Source organism: Microtus oregoni, unplaced genomic scaffold, assembly GCF_018167655.1.
Source record: "Microtus oregoni isolate MIOR12 unplaced genomic scaffold, Mior012 000060F_001, whole genome shotgun sequence".
In the NCBI taxonomy this organism is placed as follows: domain Eukaryota; kingdom Metazoa; phylum Chordata; class Mammalia; order Rodentia; family Cricetidae; genus Microtus; species Microtus oregoni.
The window spans coordinates 1,709,414-1,736,006 of NW_024543836.1; the positions used below are offsets into that span (position 1 = coordinate 1,709,414).

At 46.6% G+C, this 26,593-nt stretch overlaps 1 protein-coding gene across 1 annotated transcript in view; it reads right to left on the bottom strand.

Moving 5' to 3' along the window:
* Window positions 1-26,542, bottom strand: part of LOC121439078 (titin-like) — a gene marked incomplete at its 5' end in the record, with an annotated part of 41,969 nt that extends 15,427 nt beyond the window's left edge. The window contains 24 exons of the mRNA XM_041639573.1: window positions 97-396; window positions 498-785; window positions 898-1,491; window positions 1,669-1,950; window positions 2,036-2,341; window positions 3,189-3,494; window positions 3,620-3,916; window positions 4,003-4,293; window positions 4,387-4,692; window positions 4,782-5,084; window positions 5,190-7,256; window positions 7,343-7,642; window positions 7,754-8,041; window positions 9,275-9,568; window positions 9,864-11,630; window positions 11,735-12,040; window positions 12,135-12,437; window positions 12,677-12,976; window positions 13,089-13,376; window positions 14,785-15,081; window positions 15,202-15,504; window positions 15,598-16,185; window positions 16,280-16,576; window positions 17,081-26,542. Of these exons, the coding sequence (XP_041495507.1) occupies window positions 97-396; window positions 498-785; window positions 898-1,491; window positions 1,669-1,950; window positions 2,036-2,341; window positions 3,189-3,494; window positions 3,620-3,916; window positions 4,003-4,293; window positions 4,387-4,692; window positions 4,782-5,084; window positions 5,190-7,256; window positions 7,343-7,642; window positions 7,754-8,041; window positions 9,275-9,568; window positions 9,864-11,630; window positions 11,735-12,040; window positions 12,135-12,437; window positions 12,677-12,976; window positions 13,089-13,376; window positions 14,785-15,081; window positions 15,202-15,504; window positions 15,598-16,185; window positions 16,280-16,576; window positions 17,081-26,542 (20,133 nt within the window). The remainder of the gene's footprint in view (window positions 1-96; window positions 397-497; window positions 786-897; window positions 1,492-1,668; window positions 1,951-2,035; window positions 2,342-3,188; window positions 3,495-3,619; window positions 3,917-4,002; window positions 4,294-4,386; window positions 4,693-4,781; window positions 5,085-5,189; window positions 7,257-7,342; window positions 7,643-7,753; window positions 8,042-9,274; window positions 9,569-9,863; window positions 11,631-11,734; window positions 12,041-12,134; window positions 12,438-12,676; window positions 12,977-13,088; window positions 13,377-14,784; window positions 15,082-15,201; window positions 15,505-15,597; window positions 16,186-16,279; window positions 16,577-17,080) is intronic.
* Between the last annotated feature and the right edge of the window lie 51 nt (window positions 26,543-26,593).

Below are 26,593 nucleotides of genomic sequence, written 5' to 3' on the forward strand. Positions count from 1 at the left end.
CTTAGGAAAACCCAGAGGCCAATTTTACAGGTTGTTTTTCTTCACACTGGGACTAAATTCAGAGTCAGATACAGGGGAAGTGCTGGAAGAACTTACTGATGCTGCTTCGGCATTCTATGACCTCCGATTGCAGGTAAGAGCCAATCCCGAAGCGGTTTGTTGCTGCCACCCGGAACACATATTCATTGCCTTCCGTGAGTCTGGTGAACTTAAATGTTGGTCTTGTGACTGACTCAGAAACTGGCAGCCACCCCGGACGATGAGCATCACGTTGCTCCACCACATAGCCACTGAGAGGGGCGCCACCGTCCAATTCGGGCGGTTCCCAGGATATGGTCACTGACGTTGCGTCGATTTCATCAATCTTGATGGGCCCAGTTGGTGGACCAGGCTTGTCTGTGAAAGACAGAGAAACCGGGAGAGGAATTTTTTACTTCAAATCAAAATCGGTGGCTAACCATCAACAACTGAATTGTGACTTTGTCGTTCCTACTTACCAAGAATGATAACTTTGATGGTCTCTGAGGTGGTTCCAGTAACGTTCTTCAGTTCGAGCGTGTATTCTCCAGTATCTCTTATAGTTGTCTCACGGATGGTTAACTTGGCGACTTTAGTGTGGGTTTCGACTGTGACACGCTCTGATTCTCTCAGTTTAGAGCCAGCAAAGAACCAAGAAGCCGTAGGAGGTGGGCGGCCGGCAATAGGTATCACCAGCTCAACGGGTCTGCCGGCTGGCACGTGGATGGTCTTCTGAGGCATCGTGGAAAGATCGATTGTTGGCAACACTGTGAGGGAGAAATTAGGCATGTAGTTTTACATATGATTTCTGAAGATGAAGTGTCTCCACTCCTCAATGTTTTCATTTGTTTTACTATTATGTGAGCATTTGGTACCTACCTCTCAGGTCTTGTACGGTCACAGCTGTGACGATCTCCCTTGGTTCTGACACACCTTTCTGATTCTGTGCCCTCACCCTAAACAAGTACTGTTCGCCTTCGTTTAAGGAAATGACAGTGTGCTCTAAGACCGTGGGTTTCAAAGTGACCACTTTCATCCACCTCTCAGTCCCAGCTTTGCAGGCCTCGAGCACGTAGCCAGTGAGTCGGCTCCCACCATCGTAGAGTGGTTTCTCCCAGGCCAGGGTGACAGTGGATTTGGTGACATCGACCACTTCTAGTTTTGTGGGCACCAAGGGTACCTCTGAGATCAGCACGGCGTCTGATGTCTCACAAGGCTCTCCGATGCCATAGATGTTTTCTGGAAGCACTCTGAAGTAGTACATGGTTCCTTCTACCAGGCCGGAGATTCGGTAAAGAGTCTTGCCGCACTTAGTGGTTACTGTTTTGAATGCTCTCATGGCAGCTTCTCGCTTCTCAATGATGTAATTGCTGACGGGAGCACCACCATCGATGGTGGGGATTTCCCAAGTGATGGTCACAGAATCTCTGGAAACTTCCTTAACGCTCACTGAAGGACAGGGACCGGGTGTATCTAAAATAACAAACAGATTAGAAGGAAAGAGTCAAGTCATAGTTATTCTTCATTGTTTGTTGTAGGAAAATATAATCAATGTAGGTATCCTCTAGTGAGGCGATCAACAATATGCCAAAGATGTACTGTTTTGTGGTCTCTACTCGGAGCTCAGCTCAACATAAGAAAACCACTTACCATAGACTTTAACAAGGATGGTTGCTGATTTCTTGCCAGATTGGTTTTCAGCTTCAATTGTGTACTTTCCAGCATCATACCGATTAACTTTGTCCACGATGAGTAAAGAGTAGCTCTCCGTGTTGTCAATGATGGCCCGGTTTGCAAGGTCAATGCCTTTCTTGCTCCACGTGATGACAGGAGATGGTCTCCCCGATACAGACACCATCAGGCGCAGTGTGGTTCCAGCCCTGAGAGTCACGGTCTTCTTCAGATCATCCGCAAGCTCCAGATCTGGTATTTCTGGGAAGTCAATACCAAAATGTAATTAATTCGCGGCCAGACAAAATGAGCGGGCAATTCCTGTCCAAGCGTCTGCGTTCCTTACCTAGTCTTTCCACGGGCTCAATTTCGGCAATGGCTTCACTGTACTCGCTCACACCCTTCACGTTCACGGCAGCAACCCGGAAGGAGTATTTCTGGCCTGTTTTAAGGTCTGGCACAGTGAATTCGTTGTTCCTGATTGTGGCATTTGTATGCACCCGGCACCACTGGTCAGTGTCCTTCTCTTGCATTTCCAGGACGTATCCTATGATGTCAGCACCACCATCATACATGGGTTTGGTCCATGCCAAACTAATACTACGCTTGGTGGTATCTACAACTCTTGGAGCGGAAGGTGGTCCAGGGGTATCTGAAATTTAAAAGTGAGATTATAGGCATTGCACAAACAAGGACGATTTTGAAATTACAATTGTGTTTTGAAGATTCACAGAGGTGTTCAGGGCTTACCAAGTCCCTCTTTGTAACAGGATTTTAATTTTTTGAGTGCTCTAGGACAACCCTTAAGATGCATTATCACTAATTATTTCAAGACGTAGATTACTCTGGCAGTACATCTGTTTCTTTCTCTCACTTTGGCTAACAATAGTGGTATATTCTCTCTTAACTCAGCTTGTTCCCCAGGACTTTTCCTCAGTTGCTCTTCTTTCCCTGGGTTAACATCACATGTCCCCTCTATATTTCTAATGAATGCAGGAATCTGGTTCTGTCTTTTCCCTCTTCAGTCCCAGGGACCAACTCCTTTTAGCTCTTGGGCTCACATGCTGTAAAAGCCTGTGTGCTATTTTTGAAGATCATATAATAATGGTTTTGTTAGTATCATCATATAAGGGACTTTATTCTCCCCTAAGCCTCTTCTCAAAAGGGACTTTGCTATTTTCCTTCTCAGTGCTTATCAGTAGAACTTACTTTTCCACTCTCCTCCGAGTCTTACAGTATATCTCTTTCATACTGGTAATAGAACAACCTGTTGCTTTTGATAAACCAGACAAATACTGCAACAGTGTTCAGCAAGGCTATTACCACTAATTAAATAAAGTTAAAATGGTATATATCTATCTCAAGATTGTAGTAGTAAGAAAATCTCTACTAGGTGTATGCTTTTCATAATTCTGAGGTGCCCAGAGATACGGCATTGGAAAATATCTGCCGTCCGGTTTTGGTTGGCATTGGGTTAACTAACTGCGTCTAGCACTCACATGATGGCTCTCTGCAGCGGATGAAGTTGGAGGCTTCGCTGGGTTCGCTGTTGCCAGCAGCGTTCACTGCCGTCACCCGGAACTGATAATCACAACCTTCCATCAGGCTGGTCACCTTCAGCCTGGTGTCATACACCACGTAGTCTTTGTTGACACGTGTCCAGCGCAAGCTCTTCTTCTCACGCTTGTCTACCAGGTAGTTGCTGATCTCATTGCCACCGTCAGATTCGGGTTTTGTCCACTGAATAATGATGTGCTCTTTGCCAGCCCCCACCTCTTCGGGTATGCCAGGCTGGGATGGAATCGCTGTTTGTGTTTAATGCAAATAAAGATGTTCAGAACTGTGCACAATCACTGTGGGCATGACCACCCTTCTTCATCGATCCATTAACATTTTAATCACCAAAGTGTTTTAAGAAGTTAATACTCACTGAAAGAATTTCTGGCCACAATCGGCTCCGATTCCACTGGCACACCCAGGCCGTATTTGTTCACTGCCCTCACGCGGAACGTGTATTCGTTGTTCTTGATGAGTCTGGTGACCACGTAGGATAGAGTCAGGCATTCCCCTTCAACTATCACCCAGTTGAGCCTGCTAGTCTCACGTCTCTCTACAATGTAGTGGGTTATCTCTGCTCCTCCATCTTCCTGAGGAAGGCTCCAGGCTAATGTACACTTCTCCTCGGTGACTCTGCTGACCGTGAGTTTGCCACATGGGCCAGGGGAATCTGAAACAGGCAGGGGGACAGGTCATGACGAACAGCACCCTTCAAAGTTCTGTAACATCAGAAAGAAGTACATCTGATATACGCACCGAGAACCTTGACCATGACGGACACAGACTTGGTCCCACTGGCATTCTTCACCGTCAGCGTGTATTTTCCACTGTCGCTTCTGTCGCAATATTTGATGACCGCCATCGCCCGCTTGCCCGTGTACTGTAGAGACACCTTTTCACAGAGATCTAGTTCCTTGTCCCCTTTGGTCCAGATGATTTTGGGTTCGGGTTTGCCACCGACGGCAGCATCCAGAACAAGATCTGAACCTGCTCTGATGGTCACCAGCTCACCTTGTAACCTGGCGTCTAATTCAGCTTTGGGTGGAGCTGTTAATAGGAATAGATAGGAATGAGTGACTGATGGCTCAGAGATCCACTTACGTGCCGAAAGATCAAAGGGAAATGTGACCTGTTTCTTACCATATTCATCTCTGCAAGTGACAGGGCCCGTGGATTCAGAGCCCTTGCTGATTACACCTGCTGCGTTCTTGGCCAAGACACGGAATTCATAAGTGTCCCCTTCACTGAGAGCGGTCACCGTGAAGAAGTTATCAGAGACAATGGTATAGTTACACTTCAGCCAGCGACCATCTCCGACTTCACTGACTGGCTTCCGTTCTACGATGTAGCCCACAACCTTGCTGCCTCCGTCATACACCGGGGCCGACCAGATTAGAGACACTGTTGACCTGGTGACATCCGTTACTTCTGGTCTACCAGGGGGATCTAGAAGGGATACAAAATCAGGTTAAAAATACAGCTGAGTTCCAATACCAGGAATGGTAACAAATACGCCTTTAGAACTGTGTACGCACCAACTGGGTTCTGAGCCATGATGGGTCTTGAGGCTTCACTGGCCTTGCTGACACCCGCTGCATTGAGTGCGTATGTTCTGAACTGATACTCCAGCCCTTCTACCAAGCCCGTCACTTTGTAGTTACACTCTAAGCACGGTACTTTGTTTTCCTTCACCCAAAGGATGGTGTTACGCTCTTTCTTCTCAACCCAGTAGCCAATGATCTTACTGCCACCATCGTGGTAAGGTTCTTCCCAGCGAATTGACATGGCATTGGCAGACACATAGTAGACTTCAGGTCTGGTCGGAGCACTTGGTGGAACTAAATAAAGACAGAAATATGTAAGAACAGGGTTTTGTAAAATTCAGTGGAAATACTTAAAAATATTTTAAACAGACTATGAAATTTGGTTTTTATTTTTCTTACCAAATGGATGTTCAGCAACAATTGGTGCTGTTTCCAGAGGCTTGCTGACCCCAAATCTGTTCTCTGAACTGACACGGAAGCAATATTCTTTGTATTTTGTGAGGTGCGTGACTTTGATCTGAGTGCGCTTCACACTGGAGTTAATAAGCTGCCAGGCTGTGGTACCTGACTCGCGCTTTTCAACTATGTAGTTAGTGATGTCTGTGCCTCCATCGTCTTTGGGTTCGGTCCATGATAGTACACAGGATTCAGCAGAGACAGATGAGACCTCGATGGGACCAGTTACTGGCCCTGGTCTTCCAATAACCACAACGGTGATGGTAAACGTTTTAACACCAGCTGTGTTTTCTAGAGTCAGGAAGTACCTGCCAGAGTCGCCTCTCATGCTGTCCTTGACTGTCAGGGTGGTCCTGTCTTTTGTGGTTGTGATGCTCATCCGATCTGTCTCCTTGAGTCTCATTTCTTCTAGTTTCCATGTTACTTTGGGGGCGGGACGCCCACTGATTGGCACGTCAATGGTAAATGTGCTTCCAGCCTTGCAGGTTATGAGCTGATTGGTGATTCCGGTGAGATCGGCAGTGGGCTCAATTTGAGGCTCCTTGATGATGACAGATGAGAAGGCTTCTCTGGGTTCACTGTAGCCAGCGTCGTTCTTGGCTTTCACCCGGAATTCATATTCAGTGTTCTCAACGAGGCGCTCCACTGTGAAAGTCAGCTGTTTGGTGTGACCAGCTTCAACCCAGAAGTCGGATCCCTTCTGCCTCATCTCAAGCAGGTAGCTAGTGATCCGACTGCCTCCGTCATGGTCAGGTTTAAGCCAGGCCAAGACTGCAGACGATTTGCTAGTGTCCACCACATCGAGTCTCCTGGGCGGGGCAGGCTGTTCTGTGGCGACAATTGGTTCTTGCATTTCATAGGGTTCACCGACGCCATACTCATTCTCAGCGGAAACACGGAAATAGTACGGAACACCTTCTGTCAGGTCGCTGACCTTGAGGATCTGGCGAGTGCACTTTTCACTGACGACCTGCCAGCTGCGGCGACTGGCTTCTCGTTTCTCCACCACATAGTGATGGATGCGGGCACCACCGTCAAGGAGAGGGGCATCCCACATCAGTGTGGCAGATCCCCGGGTCACATCTTTGAAGGAAATTGGACCAGGTGGTCCTGGAGAGTCGAGCACCTTCACAGTGAACGTTATTGACTTTCTACCACTGTTGTTTTCCACAGTGAGCGTGTATTTCCCTGCATCGTTTCTGTTGCAGTTTTCCACGGTGAGGGTGCTGAAGGAGTCTGTTGTGTGGATATCAGCCCGAATGCTCAGGTTCGAGTCAGGCTTGCTCCACACCGCTGTAGGAGTAGGTCTCCCCAGGTAGGCGATGAAGAGGCGAATGCTGGCGCCCGCTCTGACAATATGAGTCTGCTTGAAGTTGGCGTCAATGTCTAACTCAGGAGCAGATAACCGATCAACGGCTTTTATAGTACCGGTCACCTCGCAGCTGTCTCCTTTCCCGGCACCGTTGATAGCGCTGACCCGGAATTTGTATTCTTCACCTGCTTCGAGATCAGTGACTGTGTATCTTGTTTTCACGCAGGGCTCTGTGTTTACTTTCTGCCAGTCCCCTAAGTCAGCTTTGCACATCTCTATTATGTACCCAATTATTTCCATCCCACCGTCAAAGACCGGCTTGGCCCATTCTAAGCTCACGGTTGTCTTGGATGTGTCCGTCACTTTGACCACCGCGGGGGCACTTGGCGGGTTAACAGGCTCTCGGCATTTGATCAGTCTTGAGATTCCACTTGCTGGCCCAATCCCAGCCGCGTTCTCAGCCATGACATGGAATTCATACTCGTTGCCTTCCACCAGGCCAGTGACTTTGAATCTTGTCTCAGAAATGGGTCGTTTGCTGATCACTTTCACCCATCTTGTGCTTTTCTTTTCTCGTCTTTCAAGGATGTAGTGTTGAATCTCATTGCCGCCATCTGATTCTGGCCTTGTCCAAGTCAGGGTGATGCTATTGCCTGTTACATTGCTAGGTTCAGGAATTCCAGGGGCATCCGGAACAGCTATAAAAGGGGGAAATCAGTTAGATTCATTTGCTTAGAAAGTTCATCTTATGTCATGACACCATTTAGTAGAACCGCAAACTTACTGTATTGTATTTGGGCAACCACAGGGTCAGACTCCAGTGGCCGGCCAACACCAAACTTGTTAACGGCAGAAACGCGGAACTGATATTCATTGCCGGTTATGAGTTTAACGGCGGTGTAGCTGTGGGCTTCACAGTTGTCCTCAATCAATGCCCAGGCCAGTCTGCTGGTTTCCCGTTTTTCAATGATGTAGTGGGTGACAGGGGCACAGCCGTCATTGAGTGGGGCATCCCACCACAAGGTCATCTTCTCACCAGTAATATTCGTGAATCGTATTGGCCCAACGACTTTTCCTGGTGTATCTGGAAGAAAACGTTTTAAGAATCACTTGCTGTTTGTCTTGTCCACTGAAGTATAATTAGCCATCTCCCTAACCCAAGTCCCGTAAATCATCTTGAACTATTTTAAAATACCTTGCACTTTCACTGTAATTTCTGCTTTTGTGGTACCAGATACATTTTTGGCTTCCACTGTATAAACACCACGATGATCTCGAGTTGCGTCTCTAACAAAGAGGCTGGTTGAGCCGAGAACATCAGTTATTTCCATGTTCATTCTCCTCTCAATTTCAACTCCATCTCTGAACCAAGTTACTCGTGGTACTGGTCGCCCATGGACCAAAGCTTTGATTCTAAGGCTGTCTCCAGACTTAATAACAAGACCGTCGAAGTACTCGGGGCCAAACTCTACTGTTGGTGGAACTGTAAAAGAGAGGAGAAATTGCTTATTAATTTGGTTTAATAAAGACATACACAAACATAGTTTTCATTAGGACCATATCATAAAGCCTAGGAAGGTAATCATTCCCCTGCCACCAAAGGCCATTTTGAAAGTAAGGCTAGTGATTGAGAGTTTAGACTGCAGGATTAAACATTTCTCTGCTGTTAAATTATTCCCATTGTTACTCCTGACTTGTTACTTTGTTACTCTTTGCCCTTTGTCAAAGGAGAACTGCCATGCTTGCTAGCTAGCCAGTCTTTACTTCCTGATAGCATCACAAATCCAAGCAAGTTCCTGGGAGAGGCCATTAGCACACAAGCAGGTAATGATTTTATAGCTTCAGATATTTTGCATTTGAATAACTAGTAGAGAAAGAGAGCTATTCCTGGGAACCATTTCCTTTACTCCAAATGGCCAAAAGTCCAAGCCTAAAACCTCACTTCCACATGCTTGATATTTACAAGGGAATGGTGTAAAATGATAGACACTGGGAAATAACTGATATCAAAAAGGACTTAATTTTGCCAGGTGGTGGTGGTGCACGCCTTTAATCCCAGCACTTGAGAGGCAGAAGCAGGTGGATCTTTGTGAGTTCGAGGCCAACCTGGTCTACAAAGTGAGTTCCAGGACAGCCAGGACTGTTTCGCAGAGAAGCCCTGTCTCACTTCCTGCCCAAAGAGACTTAATTTATCCACTGTTGTGGGATAATCTTTTTATACACTGTGATGGTGTGTTTCTGCCAAGGTGCTTTCTGATTGGTTTAATAAACAGCTAAATGGTCACTAGCTGGCAGGAGGAGGATAGATGGGATTTTCTGGAAGACAGAGGAAGAGGAGCAGGAATCTAGGCACATGGATTTCGCCAGTACTGGGAGCCAGTTGGACATGCCTTAGCGAAGAAAGGTAAAAGCCATGTGACAAAATGAAGATTAATAAAAGCAGGTCCATTGAGCTTTAATATCTAGTTGGGGAAAAGCCTAAGCCAAATCCCAAGCTTTCATAATTAACATTGTCTCCATGTCATTATCGAGGAGCTGGTGGTCCCACAAAGGAAGGTCCAACTACATTTGAGAAAGCCCACTACAATCCACATGGCAGTCTTAGCTAACCTATAGAAAAAGACCTCTGTCCCCTTCTACAGTCCGGAAGCCAAAAACATTCTTTAGAAATGTGAATACCCCTTTCTCACAATGGAAATCAGTTGGCAATGCTTACCGTTCTCATCTCTTGTCATGATGAGGCCGGAAGACTGTGAGGGTGGGCTTATGGTTCCGACCGCATTCCTTGCGATTATCCTGAACTCATACCGATCCCCGGGACTGAGTCCGGTGACGGTGTACTGACATTCACTGACGTCCGTGAAGTTGCATCGGACCCAACGATCATTTCCTTGCCGTTTCTCAATGCTGTAGGCCACTATCTTGCTTCCCCCGTCACGCAACGGTGGGTTCCACTTAAGTGTGATGGTCTCCCGGGTGACATCGATGTAATCAGGAGTGCCGGGTGGGTCTGAAAAAATTGCAGGGAGGTTAAACACGCCACTATATCTGTAATCATCTTTTAATTGCCAAGAAAGTAAAACAACATGGATAAACCTTGCAGGAACACTTGCACTACTAATTTCAACTTTCTGCTTCATGGTCTAAATTACTTTATTAGACTGAGTTAAAACCATCCCTCTAGCTTGACATGACAAGAAGGTAGAGCCTAGAGGGTGACTTCTGAAAGAGAAGCAGTGTTTAATGTATATATTGCCAATATATTTGGTTGCTAGAGTAAATATATTTAAATAACAGCCACTTACCTACTGGAGAAACAGCTAATGTAAACTTGCTTGGGTCACTAGGTGAGCTTAGGCCAGCCGAATTCTCAGCATATACACGGAATTGGTAGTCCAGTCCTTCTATTAAGCCAGTAGCTCTGTATTCTCTCCCAGATATTGGTGATGTGTTAACCCTTTGCCAGAGGATGCTGTTTCTTTCTTTCCTTTCAACATGGAATCCAGTCACTTCTGAACCACCATCATAAACTGGCGCATCCCAAGTTAGTGACATGCCATCTGAGGTCACGTTGTATATCACTGGCTTTCCTGGGGGGCCAGGAATCCTGAACTGGTGTTTTGCCACGATAAGATTTGAGACGAGTGGTTCGCTCACTCCGTATCTGTTTTCTGCTCTAACCCTGAACTGGTATTCAGAATCTTTGACCAGATTGGAAGCTTTGAAAGTCGTCCTGGCAACGCTTGAACACACCATCTTCCAGTTAGTTTGCGAAGCTTCCCGCCTTTCAATGCTGTAGCAGGTGATTTCTCCTCCTCCGTCATCTTCCGGGATATCCCATGACATGATGGCACTGTCAGCCTTGATTTCATCGAATCGAATGGGTCCTTTGGGCTTGGATGGCGGGCCAAGGGTAATGATTGTAATGGGGAAGGAGTTTCTGCATACTGCATTGTCAAGAATAACGGTGTATTTCCCTCCGTGCTCCTTCTTTACATTCTTAATGCTCAAGGTAATTTTGTTTTCTGTTTTACTGAAGCGAACATACTCACTTTCTTTCAGTGGCAAACCATCTTTCAGCCAACTGATGGATGGCTTGGGTTTTCCTTTGTAAGGTAATTCAAGATGTACATTATGTCCAATTCTCACAGATATCTGTGCCCCGGGGATTTCTGACAAGTCAACTTCAGGTGTTATCACCAGCTCTTTCACTGTGAGTGGCCCAATAGTGACAGGGTCGCTCTGTCCTTTCTCATTTCTGGCGGCCACTCGGAATTCCAAGACCGACTGCTCTTTAAGTTGTCCAATCTCGATTTCGCAGGTCTTACTAATGCCAGCGTGTGACCAGGCCTGTTCACCTTTTCCTTTCCTTTCCACAACGTAGTCTGTGATGATGCTCCCACCGTCAAAGTCAGGCTTGGTCCAGCTGAGGACAACGGATGTCTTTGTAGAATCTTTCATTGAGAGATCACGGATAGGTGCTGGTACCTCGGCAGCTTTTACAGGCTCTGTAGTCTCACAGGGCTCACCGATTCCAATTTCATTTTCTGCAAGAACTCGGAAGAAGAACGGAGTTTTCTCTGATAAGTCTGTTACCTTAAAGGCTGTGCCGGAACACTTGTGGGACACGACGGACCACGTTCTCTTTGTGGCATCTCTCTTCTCAATGACGTAGTTAATGACGGGAGACCCTCCATCAATGAGAGGAGGATCCCATAGCAACGTGGCTGTGCCTAGGGAAACATGTTTCACCTGTAGCTTCTGGCAGGCCGCTGGTGTATCGAGTACTTTCACGCTCACAGTGGAAGACTTGGGTTGGCCCACTCCGTTTTCTATTGTCAGGGTGTATTTCCCTGTGTCGTTGCGAGTGACTTGAGGGATGACGAGTAAGGAAGATGAATCAGTGTTTTGGATGTTGTATCTGGCATCACTGCCAAGATTCTTCTCGTCTTTCCTCCAGGTGACAGTAGGGGGCGGTCTGCCTTTAAAGGGCATCAATATCTGTACATCTTCCCCAGCTTTAGCGATAACGGATGTTCTGAGAGCCACGTCTAGGTCAATTTCTGGTTCCTCTGTAGACAGAAAATGGACATTTACAGTGATTTTTAAAAGACAATGAGTCTTTGCCTGGAACTCTTAGTAAGACACACAACATCACCAAAGTGGATGTACGTACCAAGGATGTCTTTAGCCTGGACAGGCTCAGTCATTGTGATGGGTTCTCCTTGGCCAGCACAGTTTACCGCTGATACTTGGAAATAGTAATCGACTCCAGGCTTGAGGTTAGAGACCACATATTCTGTCGTTCTGACCTCTCCCCTGGTGGAGACAATAGCCCATTCCTCCTCCTCTCCTTGTCTCATCTCAACAACATAGCCAGTGACGTCGCTGCCCCCGTCGTAGACAGGTTTACTCCAGCCAAGAGTGATGGATGATTTAGTTGAATCTGCAATTCTTATCTTGGCAGGGGGGCCTGGAGGATCTGGAATGGTCAATTACAATGTAGCATTACACAATCACATCTACAATTCCGTCACACAGAAGACAGCCAGAGATGTGTGTATGTGAGAGCTTACCAATAGGATCAGCAGCCTTGTAGAAGTCAGAGGGTTCTGAGAATGGACCCATTCCAGCGGCGTTGACAGCACAGACTCGATATTGATAGTCACTGTTTTCAGTGAGTCCTGTCACCTTTTGTCTGGTGTCACGAATAGTCTCCTTTAGTACTTTAAGCCAGGCCAGACTCTTCTTGTCTCGTTTTTCAAGGAAATAGCCGTTTATTTCACTACCACCATCTACAGTTGGCCTGTTCCAGACAACAGTCATAGAATTCTTGGTCATCTTTGTCACTTCTGGTATGCTTGGCGGTCCAGGTGTAACTAGGAAGGAGAGAACAGATGAGTTGAAAGGTTCAACAGGTTCAACTTTCTCATTTTTAAATTCCGTCTAATATCAGTTTGGTAACGACAGTGTCTGTCTTGTGGAGAGGGCAGTAATGAGACAAGCAGAGATGCAAAAGAAAGTCTTTCCAGGAAAGCATACACAAGCCCTCAGAATAGCTTATATCTGCAAGTGTATTTTGCATGCCTTTTAGTTTTCTAATGAGGCTACGGCTCACCAAAAGCATTCTTGGCTACAACCGGATCAGATTCCAGAGGCTCGCCAATTCCGTATTTGTTCACAGCCCGGACTCGGAAGATGTACTCGTTCCCTTTAATAATTTTGGTAGTTGTAATGATGCACTCCTCCAGGTTTTCAGCCACCATAGACCACACGACTCGGCTTGTTTCACGTTTTTCCACGATGTAGTGAGTGATCTTGGCACCGCCGTCATCAGCTGGAGGCCTCCAGAGCAGAGTTATCTTTTCGGCAGTGACCGTCTTAAACTCAATTGGTCCTCCCGGAGGTCCTGGTTTATCTGCCAGGGAAAGATGAAAACAACGTGAGGGCCTTTAAAAAAACCCGAGTGGCTCTGAATTACTACACTCTAGGTAAACAAAACGCATCATTGCCCATGTTAAAGCACCTACCGAGGATCTGTACTCTGATGGTGGCGGAGGCGGAACCCATGGCATTCCTTAGCTTTAATTCGTAGCTTCCACTATTGAGGCGGTTGGCATCTTTGATGAGTATGGATGCCAGGTCAGTGCTATTTTCAACACATACCAGTGCATTGGTTTGTAATTCTTTATCGTCTTTGTACCACTCAATCGTGGGCTCGGGTTTGCCTGAAATACCAGCTCTGAGCCTCACAGATGTGCCTGCTCTGTATTTGACAACTTCTGTATACTCTAGAGGCAAGTCAATAACAGGCCCACCTGCAAGAAAAAAAAGAGGAAGAAACAGTTGAAATTTTACCAGGATGAAAAATGTAGTTGCGGAAACTTCAAAATAGGCCGCTGACCGTCTGCTAATTGTTTGCACATGTGTTGTATGTGCGATATGCAGGTCTAAGCCCACTCACGTCATGGGGAAGACAGACTGAACAGACTCTGGATCTCAGGGTATCTACACTAAACTGCATGAAAACAGGATCAGGGTTGAGACCATTATGGAAGAAATAGCACCACACATTTTCTTTGACTCTAGACTCTTTCCTTTACTTCTGATCGCTTCTCATTTGTCTTCTTTTCCACCATCCGGATGTGAGCAGTTCATGTTCTTCTTGAAGCTTGACTTCTCTACTCCCAGAGCTATAGCTCCCCTGAACAGATGCTCCACCAAGCTACTCATGATTGTTGAGATATAAAACTAAGTTTGACTGGCCTTACAGTGCCACAAATCCTGACTAGTAAAGGGTGGCCCTGGGACTTCCAGCAAGAGGAAGCGAGTAGATCCTTTTGATCAGACATGAAGAAGCTAAACTTGCATTTTTGGAAACGGAAAGCTATTACAAGGTACCACAGGGTACTTGACTGTCATGAAATTCTCATTTCTAAGCCATTATTAGTTGAATGCCACTTAGTTGAGAATGGCCATTATTAGTTGAATGCCACTTAGTTGAGAATGGCCAGTTATATTTTGATCTGACGGTAAGATAGAGAGGGCCCCAAAGAGGGTTGCTCATCACTGTTGAGTTGTTTGACCTTGGGGGAATTTACATAAATATTTTAAGCCTTAGGCTTTTTTTCCCCCCAAGACATGATTTCTCTTTGTAGCCCTGGCTGCTCTGGAACTCATCCTGTAGACCAGGCTGGTCTCGAACTTAGAGATCCACCTGCCTCTGCCTCCCAAGTGCTGAGATTAAAGGCATGTGCCACCACTGCCCAGCTTTAGGCTCCCTTTTGTAAAGTGGATTAATCTGTGTTTTTAATCTATGGGAGTGAATTCTTCACAGAGGAAGGGCTCTCATGGAAACTGCCCAGTCAGGGGTAGGAGCTGCTAATACCATCATTATTTAAGACTCTGTGTGTGCTTTCATGAACTTAGGAGAAATATGCAGTGCTGATGTGAGTTAACCTGAGAGTTATTGAGTCTGATCGCTTCAAATAGAATGAAAGCACCAATTCAGACAACCAAAAAAAAAAAAAAATCCTAAAAGTTTGAAAGACCTTTAGATATCCTATAATCAAAATCTTATCATTTTTCCTGAAACCAAGGTGGGGGGTATGAAGTGGTTGAAGAATATATTCCTAAGTATTCCAGCTGGTCTGTACTTACTCCCACAATCTATTTAAGACACATGTTAAAAGTCATTACAGAAAACAGTGGGTGAAAACCGCTTACCGTAGGAGTCAATGCATGTGATAGGGCCCACAACCTCAGATGGATTGCTGATGGAGCCAACAGCATTTCTAGCAAAGACCCGGAATTCATACTGGGAATTCTGTGTCAAGCCAGAGACGGTGAATTGAGTCTCAATAACATTGGTGAAGCTGGCCTTGGTCCATCTCCCATCTGGAAGGTCACGCCTCTCCACAATGTAGCCTGTAATCTTGCTTCCTCCATCAAAAGCTGGCTGTTGCCATGAAAGGTTGACAGAGTTCTTGGAAATATCAGTGATCCGAACATTCCTTGGAGGTTCTGCAATCATGAGAAGGCAGGTCAGTGGCACTTAGACCAATTCATTGAAGACATGAGATTTGCATTTTTAAGTTATCAGAACTGCTCTTCTCATGACGAGTGCATCTGGCAAATACATACCACAGGCATCGATGGCCAAGACTGGCTCCGAAGGATGGCTGGGTTTTCCAATGCCAGCAGCATTTTCTGCATACACCCTGAATTCGTAGATAAGCCCGGCACTGATGGTTGTAACTTTGAAGTGAGTTGTACGGATGATCATTTTGTTGGCTTTTTGCCATAAGATACTGTTTCTGTCTTTCATTTCCAAGTGGTAGCCTATGACTGCATTTCCTCCATTGGACACTGGTTCATGCCAGCCCACAGTGATGCTTTCCCGAGTAACATTGGAGACCCAAGGTGTAGATGGTGGCCCAGGTGTTGCTATGAAAGAGGGAAAACCCATACGTTAATATAGGCATTTAGCACATTTATAGAGTAAAGAGCAATCTGGGGTGTGTAAGGTCAGCAACTTACTGTATGGCAGTTTGACAACTATACAAGCTGAATCGATGTGATCACTGATGCCGAAGCGATTTTCTGCCTTGATTCGGAACTGGTATTCTTCTCCCGTGGTCAGTTTCATGACTTTAATCATGGTTCTTGCCACCGTGGCCGACACTTCGGACCACACTGCCGTACTTGTTTCTCTCTTCAGTACGATGTAGTTGGTGACGTGGCTTCCACCATCATACTTGGGTGGCTCCCATCTGAGGGTCACACTTTCTTCAGTGATGTCACTGATGACCACAGGGCCAGTCGGAGGACCCGGCCTGTCCAGCACAATGATGTTAATGAAAGCTTTGGTGGTTCCGCTGGAGTTGGCCGCAGTGATCTCATATCGCCCCGCATCAGTGGTAATGCTTTCTTTGAGATTGATGGTCAGGTTCTCAGCAGTAATCTCAGTGTTAAACCTCATGGTCGCCTTCAGGGGTACACCATCTCTTGATAAGGTCACTTTGGGGAGCGGCTTTCCAGAAATGGGGATGTCAACTTTAAGATTGGAGCCAGCTCTAACATACACTGTGTGACTTGGGAAATTCTTCATATCAATTTCAGGTGGCTCTGAAGAAATAGAAGTACGGAACATAAAGGTGAAAAAAAAATGCCCCAAAACATTGTTACCTGAATGCAGGAATAGGCATAAAGTTAGCTATACCTAGCTGATCCTTTATGAGAACAGGAAGCAGGAGCTCTCTTGGGTCACTCAGGCCTGCTTGGTTTTCGGCAAAGACCCGGAAGAAGTATTCATGACCCTCTCTCAGACCGGAAACAACGTGATGGGTTGTCTTTACCACTGCACATTTAACCCAGTTTTTCTGGCCTTTCTCTAGTGCTTCGACGACATAATGTACCACTCGGCTTCCGCCATCGTGTTCTGGCTTCAGCCAGCTCAGCGAGACACTGTCTTTGGAGACACTGGTTACTCCAAGCTTTTCTGGTGGGCTTGGTTTTTCTGAAAAAAAAAATGCATTGAAAGAAAGGGGACAATTATTACAACATTTTCCCCAACTGTCATCCTTCACACATTGTCAAAGAAAAACTTAAATCAAGGGCATGCATTTCCTCTGACTTGAGTCTTATTAATGAGACAATTTTGGCTTTTTTTAGCCAATCAAAGTTCCACTAAGTTACAGTACTCAAATTTAAATTAAGTCTCAAATAACCATATACAATAACAAAATTTGCCCAAAATTCATTGTGGGTATTAAACAGAGGGACAAGAGGAACAATCTTGTAAGAAACTACATATAGTTTTTATACATATACTAAATGTATAGCTAGATTTGATTATCCTTAAATCCAACAAATCTTTTATTGACATTCTAGCTATGTCAATTACTAGAGATTCATTTTGCGCTATGGCATAAATAGTTTGGGGGTGTGAACCAAAAGTCTTTAAGATGAAATATAATTAGAGTGATTCACATTATTCTAGCAAAATAGGTATAAAATGTACCTGTTATTTTGACGCCTTCCTTCGTTTCGGCTGGCACACCAACACCAAACTCGTTTTCTCCAGACACTCTGAAGTAGTAAATCGCTCCTTCTTGTAAGTTGGTCACTTTGTAAGAGAGGCGGTTGCAGTTGTTAGTGACAGATACCCATGCCTTCTTGCTGGCCTCTCGTTTTTCTATGTGGTAATTCTTCACGGGTGCTCCACCATCATTTTCAGGAACATCCCAGGACAGCACAGCAGTCTCCTTGGTTACTTCACGTACAGTAACATTGGCTGGAGGTCCTGGGGAATCTAAAACTTTGACAACGAAGGTCATCGAAGCAGCACTCAAAACATTCTGAATTGTTAGCGTGTACTTTCCAGAATCGTTGCGGGTGGCATTCTCAATGGTGAGTGATGTACGAGATTCTGTGGAGTCAATGTATGCTCTTGTGCGGAGGTCAGTGTCAGGCTTACTCCAGGAGACGTTGGGGATGGGTCTTCCTCTGAAAGGTACAGTCATGGTAAATGAGGATCCGGCCTTGACAACCAAAGTCTTCCTCATTTCACTGTCGACATCAAATACAGGTTCTTCTTCTCTTTCTTTGGCTACCTGGGGGTCGGAGCTGTCACTGGGGTCACTGGCACCGACCTTATTGACAGACCTCACTCTGAAGATGTACTCAGCTCCAGTGGTTAGCCCACTCAGTGTGTATTCTGTGCCTCTGAAGCTCTGGATGGCAGCCTTCCAGTCATCCTCGTCAGACCTTTTGTATTCTACCGTGTATCCCGTTATTGGCGCCCCACCATCAAACAGAGGCTTCACCCAACCAATGGTGATGGTTGTTTTGCCCGAGTCTACAATTTTGGGTTTGGATGGAGGAGATGGCAGGAACACGGGATCTTCCGCTCGAACTAAGGGAGACGTTTCACTTGGAAGACTCAGGCCGGCAGCGTTTTCGGCGAAAACCCGATACTCGTATTCACATCCTTCCCGGAGTCCTGTTGACTTCACTCTCAGATCGTAGACTGGTTTTTTATTCACACGCACCCACCGTAGGCTGTTTTTCTCACGTCTTTCAATTATGTATCCAGAGATGTCACTGCCTCCGTCAGTCTCAGGTCTTGACCAGCAAAGTGTCATGGAATCTTTGGTCACAGATGTAATTTCCAAAGATGTGGGTGGACTAGGAACGGTGAACGGATCTAGTGCCTTCACAGGCACGCTCTCTAGGGGCTCGCCGACACCATATTTATTAACACCCGTTACTCTAAAGATGTATTCATTGCCTTTGAGTAGCTTGGTCACCTTACAAGATGTCGTCCTCAACTCGGCTTCACATATTGTCCACGCGAGGCGGCTTGTTTCACGCTTTTCTACAATGTAATAGTCGATATCAGCACCACCGTCTTCTTGGGGACGTCCCCAGGAAAGGGAGCACTTCTCCGCTGTGAGGCCAGTTATTTCAAGAGGTCCTGCTGGTGGGCCAGGCTTATCCAGCACTTTACAGTTAACCGCCATAGTCCGAGTTCCTGCAACGTTCTTCAGTGTAAGCACGTACTGCCCAGTGTCTCGTCTCACACAGTCTTTAACTGTTAACGTGGTATGATAGTCTGTTGAGACAATTTCTGTTTTTGCCCTTTCTTCAATTTCTACCCCATCCTTGGCCCAGGAAATGACTGGCAGTGGTCGTCCTGCAATGTCTGCATTTATCTTAAGGACCTCTCCAGCTTTGACAACAATGACGTCTCGGAATTTGACATCCATCATAATTCTTGGTGCCTCGACGTCGTCTTTGACTGTAATAGGTCCAGTGGATTCGGATGGTTCGCTAACCGAGTCAGCGGCGTTTCTTGCAAAAACTCGGAATTCATAACGCTGGTCTTCAGTGAGCTCAGTTACTTCAAAGTACGTCTCCTGCACATTAGTGAAATTGCATTTGAGCCACCTGCCATCAGGCAATTCCCTGCGCTCGACAATGTATCCGGTGATCTTAGCTCCACCATCGTAACGTGGTTTCGCCCACTTAAGTGATACCGATTTTCTTGTGATATTGGTGACCTCAGGTTGCCCCGGAGGGTCACAGGGATCCCTTGCAGGGACTGGTTCACATGCTTTACTGCATTTACCAATGCCAGCAATATTCTCAGCGTATACCCGGTACTCATACATCAGCCCCTCATCAAGACCGGAGACTTTCATCTGCGTATCTGAAATGAGGACTTTGTTTGCCTTTGACCAGAGAATGCTGCTTCTTTCTTTGTATTCAAGGTGATAGCCAATGACTTGGCTTCCTCCGTCGTTAACTGGCACCTGCCAAGTTACGATCATGGTAGATTTCGTGGCATGCACAACTTTGGGAGTGCCAGGAGGCCCTGGGGGGCTGAATGGATACTCAGCAACCACCGCGGAGGATTCGCTGTAGGAACTCTTTCCATACCGATTCTCTGCACAAACACGGAACTGATACTCACTTCCTGTTGTCAAGCGGACTATTTTGATGGATGTTCTCGCCACCGCTTGTGAAACTACCTGCCATGTGGTAGACGTGGTTTCCCTCTTCTCAACAATGTAGTTGCTAATTTGGCAGCCACCATCATATTCTGGAGGATTCCAAGAAATGGACACATTGTCACAACTAACTTCATCAATGCGTATGGGTCCTGGAGGTCCTGGCTTGTCAAGGACAATGACAGTAATTGGAACCGTTATGGATCCAGCAGAATTGGAAACACACAGTTCGTAAGTTCCAACATCTTCTCTTGAGGCTTCTTTAATAGAAAGGGTTGTTACCGTCTTTGAGGACGATACATTGACTCTAGTGGTCTCTCTAAGAACCTGGCCATCTTTTTTCCAGGTTACAGTAGCTTGAGGTCTTCCTTTAAATGGTATGTCAATTTTGAGTTGGTCCTTAGCCTTAACGTTGAAAGTATTGAAAGGAAGCTCAACCGAAGGCTTTATTTCAATATCTTTCGCAATGACAGGCACTCCGAGCTGTCTCGGGTCGCTCCTTCCTTTCTCATTAACCGCGGCTACCCTGAAGACGTACTCTTCTCCCGCAGTCAGGCCAGAAATGGTTGCTTCTAGCGTCTTCACTTGCGTGCATGTGCTCCACTTCTCACTGCCCTTTGTCTGCATCTCGACGACATAGCCCGTGATTTTGCTGCCACCATCGCTTTCTGGTTTCTCCCACTTAATTGTAGCTGTGTTGCGGGTCACATCGACAAGGGTCACCCTTCCAGGGGGGAGTGGTGGTTCAGATACTTTTATAGGTTCTGCTATTTCGGCTGGTAATCCAATCCCATATTCATTGGAAGCCAGGACTCGGAAGTAATAAGAGCACCCTTCTTGTAGATTCTCAATTTTGAAAGTGTTCTTAGTGCAGTTGTTTGTAATAGTCGCATAAGCTTTTCTTGTAGTTTCTCGTTTCTCAACGATATAATTTGTAATCTTGGCTCCGCCGTCAATAAGCGGTGGCTCCCAGGACAGTGTCACCGAGTCTTTCTTTACTTCTCTCACAGTCAGATTCACGGGTGCACTTGGTGAGTCAAGAACTCTAACATTGACAAAGGCTGTTTTGGAGCCGCTGTTGTTTTCCAGGGTGAGGTTGTATCTCCCGCTGTCAAATCTGGTCACATTGTCAATCACCAGCATTGTATACGAACTAGTCACCTCGATCTGGGCCCTCTCCGTGAGAATACCATCAGCCTTTTCCCATCTGACTTCAGGTTCTGGCCGACCTTTGATAGTGACAAATAAGCGCAAGGTGGCGCTTGCCCGGAGAGTGACCACCTTCCTGAGATCAGCGTCGAGTTCGATTTCTGGGGGCTCTGCCCTCTCCTGAGCAACAACAGAGCCGGGGATGGTTGCGGGTTCGCCTACACCTTCAGTATTGAAAGCACAGATACGGAAATTGTACTCAGTATTCTCTTTAAGCTTGGTCACCGTGAACTGCTTCCCTTGTAGTCCTGATGGTGGCGTGCAGGTTGTCCATTCATCAGCGGCAGCTTCTTTGAGCTCGATAACATAGCCTCGAACAGGTGCACCGCCATCATAAATTGGCTTATTCCATGCTAAGGAGACAGAAGATCTAGAAGTATCTGTCACTTTGGGGTTACTTGGTGGACCCGGTGGATACAAGGCATCGCATGCCCGGTAGAAAACAGATGGCTCGCTGGGTTCCCCAATGCCGGCGGCATTCTCAGCGGCGACTCTGAATTCATAGGAATGACCTTCTGTGAGGCCAGTTACCCTGAACCGAAGGTCTGTCAATGTTTTCTTGTTACACTTGGTCCATCTTATTCCTTCCTTGTCTCGCTTTTCGAGAATGTACCCCTCAATCTCAGCACCTCCATCATCCACTGGGCGTGTCCACGTCAGCACCATGGAATCTTTGGTGATGGCTGAGGCCTCAGGTGTTGAAGGAGGGCCTGGACGCTTATAAGGATTACAGGCTATCACAGGCTCAGATTCCAGGGGCTCTCCGATTCCATACTTATTCACTGCCATGACCCGGAAAATGTACTCGTTCCCAGGAAGTAACTTGGTGACTTTGTAGTTAAGGGCCTGCACCTCAGTTGAAACCTGGGTCCAGGAGAGTCTGCTTGTTTCTCTCTTTTCGATGATGTAATGAGAAATACTAGCACCACCATCTTGCAAAGGTGGGCTCCATGCCAGGTAACACTTTTCGGCTGTAACTCCAGTGACTTTAAGGGGTCCTTCAGGAGGCCCTGGCCTGTCCAGCACCTTTACAGTGATAGGTATGGTCTTGGTGCCACCGACGTTGCTGAGTTTCAAGGTATACTGCCCTCCATCAGTACGGATGCAGTCTTTCACAATGAGAGTTGTTTTCTGGAGACTAGATTTAATTTCCATTCGAGCAGCTGTTTCTTCAAGTTCATTCCCATCCTTGGACCAAACGATATCAGGGATAGGTTTGCCACGGATATCAGCTTCGAGAACAAAGGTCTCCCCTGCATGCACAACGATGACATCTCTGTACTTTGGATCCAGTGAGGCATTTGGTGCATCGATTTCATCCCTTGCAGTGATAGCACCACTGCTCTCAGAGGGCTCGCTGAAGTTGCCAGCCGCGTTTCTTGCGATTACTCTAAATTCATATCTTTGGTCTTCTACGAGCCCAGTCACTGCGAATTCGGTCTCCACCACATTGGTGAAGCTGGCTTTCATCCATCGGCCATCAGGGAGGTCTTTCTTTTCTACGACATAGCCGGTTATCTTGCTGCCACCGTCATAAGCAGGTTTCTTCCATTTCAGGGTGACGCTATTTCTCGTGATAACGATGGCTTCGGGACGGCCGGGTGGGTCACATGGGTCACGCGCAACATAGCACTCTGACACTTTGCTAGGCTTGCCAATGCCCACGATGTTCTCCGCGGAGACTCTGAACTCATACTCAAGCCCCTCATCAAGCCCAGTTGTTTTGAACTTGGTATCCTGGATGGGGATCTTATTGAGCTTGACCCACAGAATGCTGTTCTTCTCCTTCTGCTCAAGATGGTAGCCAATAACTTTGCTGCCTCCGTCATTAACTGGCTCGTGCCATTGCACAAGCATCTGGTCTTTGGAGACAGATGTCACAAAGGGGGTTCCAGGTGGTCCAGGTTCTTTAAATGGATACTGTACCACAACTGGCTTCGAGTCCAAGGGAGTGCTTTTCCCATACCGGTTCTCAGCAAAAATCCTAAACTGGTATTCACTGCCTGTTTTCAGTTTGCCAATTTTAATGGTGGTTCTGGCAACCGTTGCCGAGACCATCTGCCAGGTGGTGGTGGTGGTCTCTCGCTTCTCGACGATGTAGTTGCTTATCTGGCACCCGCCAGTATAGGCTGGAGGTTCCCAAGATATGACCACAAAGTCTGCACTGACTTCGTCAAACTTCACTGGTCCAACTGGAGGGCCAGGCTTTTCCAAAACGATGATGCTGAGGTTTTCTGTGGCTGTGCCCGCACTGTTAGTCGCGGTGACGCTGTATTTTCCGAAGTCGTCCTTGCTACTTTCCTTGATGTGTAGAATGGTCGAAGTAGCTGTGTCTTCCACGTTTACTCTTGTGGTCTGTTTCAGAGGCTCACCATCCTTGACCCAAGAAATTTTCGGTCTTGGTCGGCCTATAACTGGAATTTCTATTTTCAGATCCTCTCCTGCTTGGACACTGTATGTATTAAATGGCAGCTTAAAACTGGGCTGTATAGTCAAGTCCTTGGCGATGACAGGGACGCCGAGCACCCTTGGATCACTCTTCCCTTTCTCGTTGTAAGCTTTGACGCGGAACTGATATTCTTGTCCCGAGCTCAGACCAGTAACGACCGCGTTACAGACTTTGGATTCAGCCACTACGCTCCATTTTTCCGTTCCTTTGGGCTGCATTTCAACCACGTACCCCAGGATTCTGCTACCGCCGTCATGTTCGGGCTTCTCCCACATGAGTGATGCACTGGTCTGGGACACGTCGGTGAGCGTCACCTTTCCTGGCGGGGAAGGAGGTTCAGAAGCCTTCACGGCATCAGAGGTTTCCGCGGGGACCCCAACTCCGAATTCGTTCTCAGCCATGACTCTGAAGTAGTAGATGGCTCCCTCGGTCAGATTCTCAACTTTAAAGCTGGTTTTACTGCATTTACTGCTCACATTGGCATAGGCCTTTCGGGTTGACTCGCGCTTGTCGATTACATAGTTCTTGACCTTTGCCCCACCGTCAATGAGAGGTGGTTCCCATACCAGAAGGACAGAGTCTTTTCTCACTTCTTTGACAGCTAAATTCTGCGGGGGTCCTGGGGTGTCAAGGACTTTCACGGTCACAAAAGCCGACTTGGACCCGCTGCTGTTCTCCAGCTTGAGAACGTACTTCCCAGCGTCGTTTCTATCGCAGTTGTCTATTGAGAGCTGGGTAAAGTTCATGCCCTTCTCAATCTGGACCTTATCTGTGAATTCCCCTTCCTCCTTAGACCACGTGATCTCAGGTGTGGGCCGGCCTTTGAATGGGATGTGGATTCTGGCAGATCCTCCGGCTCTCACAATGATGCCTTTTCTTAACTCAGAGTCGAGGTCCAGTTCAGGAGCTTCAAGTTTATCTTCCGGTTTCACAGTACCAGGAACGGAGGCGGCCTCGCCTAAACCAACTTTGTTGAGGGCACAGACTCGTATTTTATATTCTTGGTGTTCAGTGAGTTTGGAAATTTCGAATCGAGTGACTCTCAGGCCAGTCTGTGGAGTAACTATTTGCCATTCTTCTTCGTCTGCTTTGCAGACTTCGACGATGTAGCCCAGGATCTCACTGCCGCCATCATAGATAGGTTTGCTCCAGGCAAGAGTGATTGAGTTTTTGGTGGTGTCTACAACATGTGCATTGGTGGGCGGGCCAGGTTTGAACACGGGATCACAAGCCTTGTAGTAAACAGTAGCTGGGCTCGGCTCTCCAACTCCCGCAGCATTTTCTGCGGAGACTCTGAATTCATATTCATGATCTTCCGTTAATCCCGTTACCCTGAGCCGCAAATCTGTAATGCGGCGTTTGTTGCACTTTATCCAGCGAATGCCACTCCTGTCTCTCTTCTCCACGATGTAACCAATAATCTCACTTCCGCCATCACTGTCTGGCCGATTCCAGCAGACCGTCATAGAGTCTTTGGCAATGTTTGTGACTTCTAAGCTCTTTGGTGGTCCAGGAAGCACAAATGGATTTTTCATGAGTACTGGCGCAGACTCCAGAGGTTCGCCAATACCATACTTGTTGACAGCCATTATTCGGAAAATATATTCATTCCCTTCCAAGAGCTTAGTAACTTTCAGAGAGTTAGTCACAACTTCTGAAGCAACCACGGTCCATGCGAGTCGACTGGTTTCTCGCTTCTCAACAACATAGTGAGAAATGTCACTGCCGCCATCTTGAAGTGGTGGAGACCATGCCAAAGTGCATTTTTCACACGTGACTCCAGTAACCTGAACTGGCCCTTCCGGAGGGCCTGGTCTGTCAAGCACTTTCACATTCACTGGGAATGACTTAGAACCGGCAACATTAGAGGCCCTCAAAATATACTGTCCGCCGTCGATTCGAATGGCATCTTTTACAATAAGTAAAGCTTTGAAATCTGTGTTTTTTATTTCACATCTAGCTGATTCTTCAATCTCCTTATCTCCTCTTAGCCACTCGATGGTGGGTAGGGGCTTTCCATGGACGTCAGCCTCCAGTCGGAATGTTTCTCCGGCATTTACCACTATTGTGTCTCTGAATTTTGGATCCATTGAAATCCGTGGGAGTTCAACCTCATCCTTGGCTGTTATTGGCCCAGTGCTATCAGAGGGCTTACTTATTGCGCCAGCTGCATTCTTTGCAATGACTCTGAATTCGTATCTTTCATCTTCAGTGAGACCCGACACAGTGAATTGAGTTTCAATGACATTCGTAAAACTGGCTTTCATCCAGCGACCTTCAGGTAAATCACGTTTCTCTACGATGTAACCGGTGATCATACTTCCACCGTCATACACAGGCTTGGTCCACTGCAGTGTGATTTCATTTCTCTTAACTATGATTGCTTCTGGGGTTCCTGGCGGGTCGCAGGGGTCGCGGGCTACATAGCATTCAGAATTCTTGCTTGCCTTGCCGACACCGACAATATTCTCCGCGTAAACTCTAAATTCGTACTCAATGCCTTCTTCAAGGTTCAAGGCTTTAAACTGGGTGTCATGAATGATAGTTTTGTTGACTTTTGTCCACAAAATGCTATTCCTTTCCTTTCTCTCAAGGTGGTAACCTATGACTGGGCTTCCACCATTGTTGATTGGTTCATGCCATTGGAGGACCATAGCGTCTTTGGAGATGGCCGTGGCAAATGGTGTCCCCGGAGGGCCTGGTTCTTTGTAGGGATACTGAGCTACAATTGGTTCTGACTCTAAAGCAAAGCTTTGTCCATATCGGTTTTCAGCAAATATTCTGAATTGGTATTCTGTACCAGTTTTCAGTTTGGTTACTTTGAGTGTAGTTCTGGCAACAGTGGCAGAGACGACATCCCATACTGTGGTGGTTGTATCTCTTTTCTGAACAATGTAATTGGTTATTTGGCAACCCCCTGTGTATAAGGGAGGCTCCCAAGATAATGTAATACTCTCTGCACTGACTTCATCAAATTTAACAGGCCCTCTTGGAGGATCAGGCTTATCTAGAGCAATAATTTCAATGGTTGCTGTTTTCTGACCCACGACATTGGCAACTGTGATTCCGTACTGTCCGCCGTCGTCTTTATGAGTTTCTTTAATACTGAGGGTGGTAAGGTCAAGGGAGTCGGTAACATTGATTCTTGTGGTCTGCTTCAGCGGCACCCCGTCTTTGGTCCAGGAAATGGTTGGTTTAGGACGTCCGGAAATTGGTACTTCTACTTTCAAATCTTGCCCAACCTGGACACTGTAGCTGCTGAATGGTGGTCTCACATCTGGTTCGATGACTAGATCCTTGGCAACTATTGGAACTGCAAGGGACCGCGGGTCACTTCTTCCTTTTTCATTTACAGCAACAACTC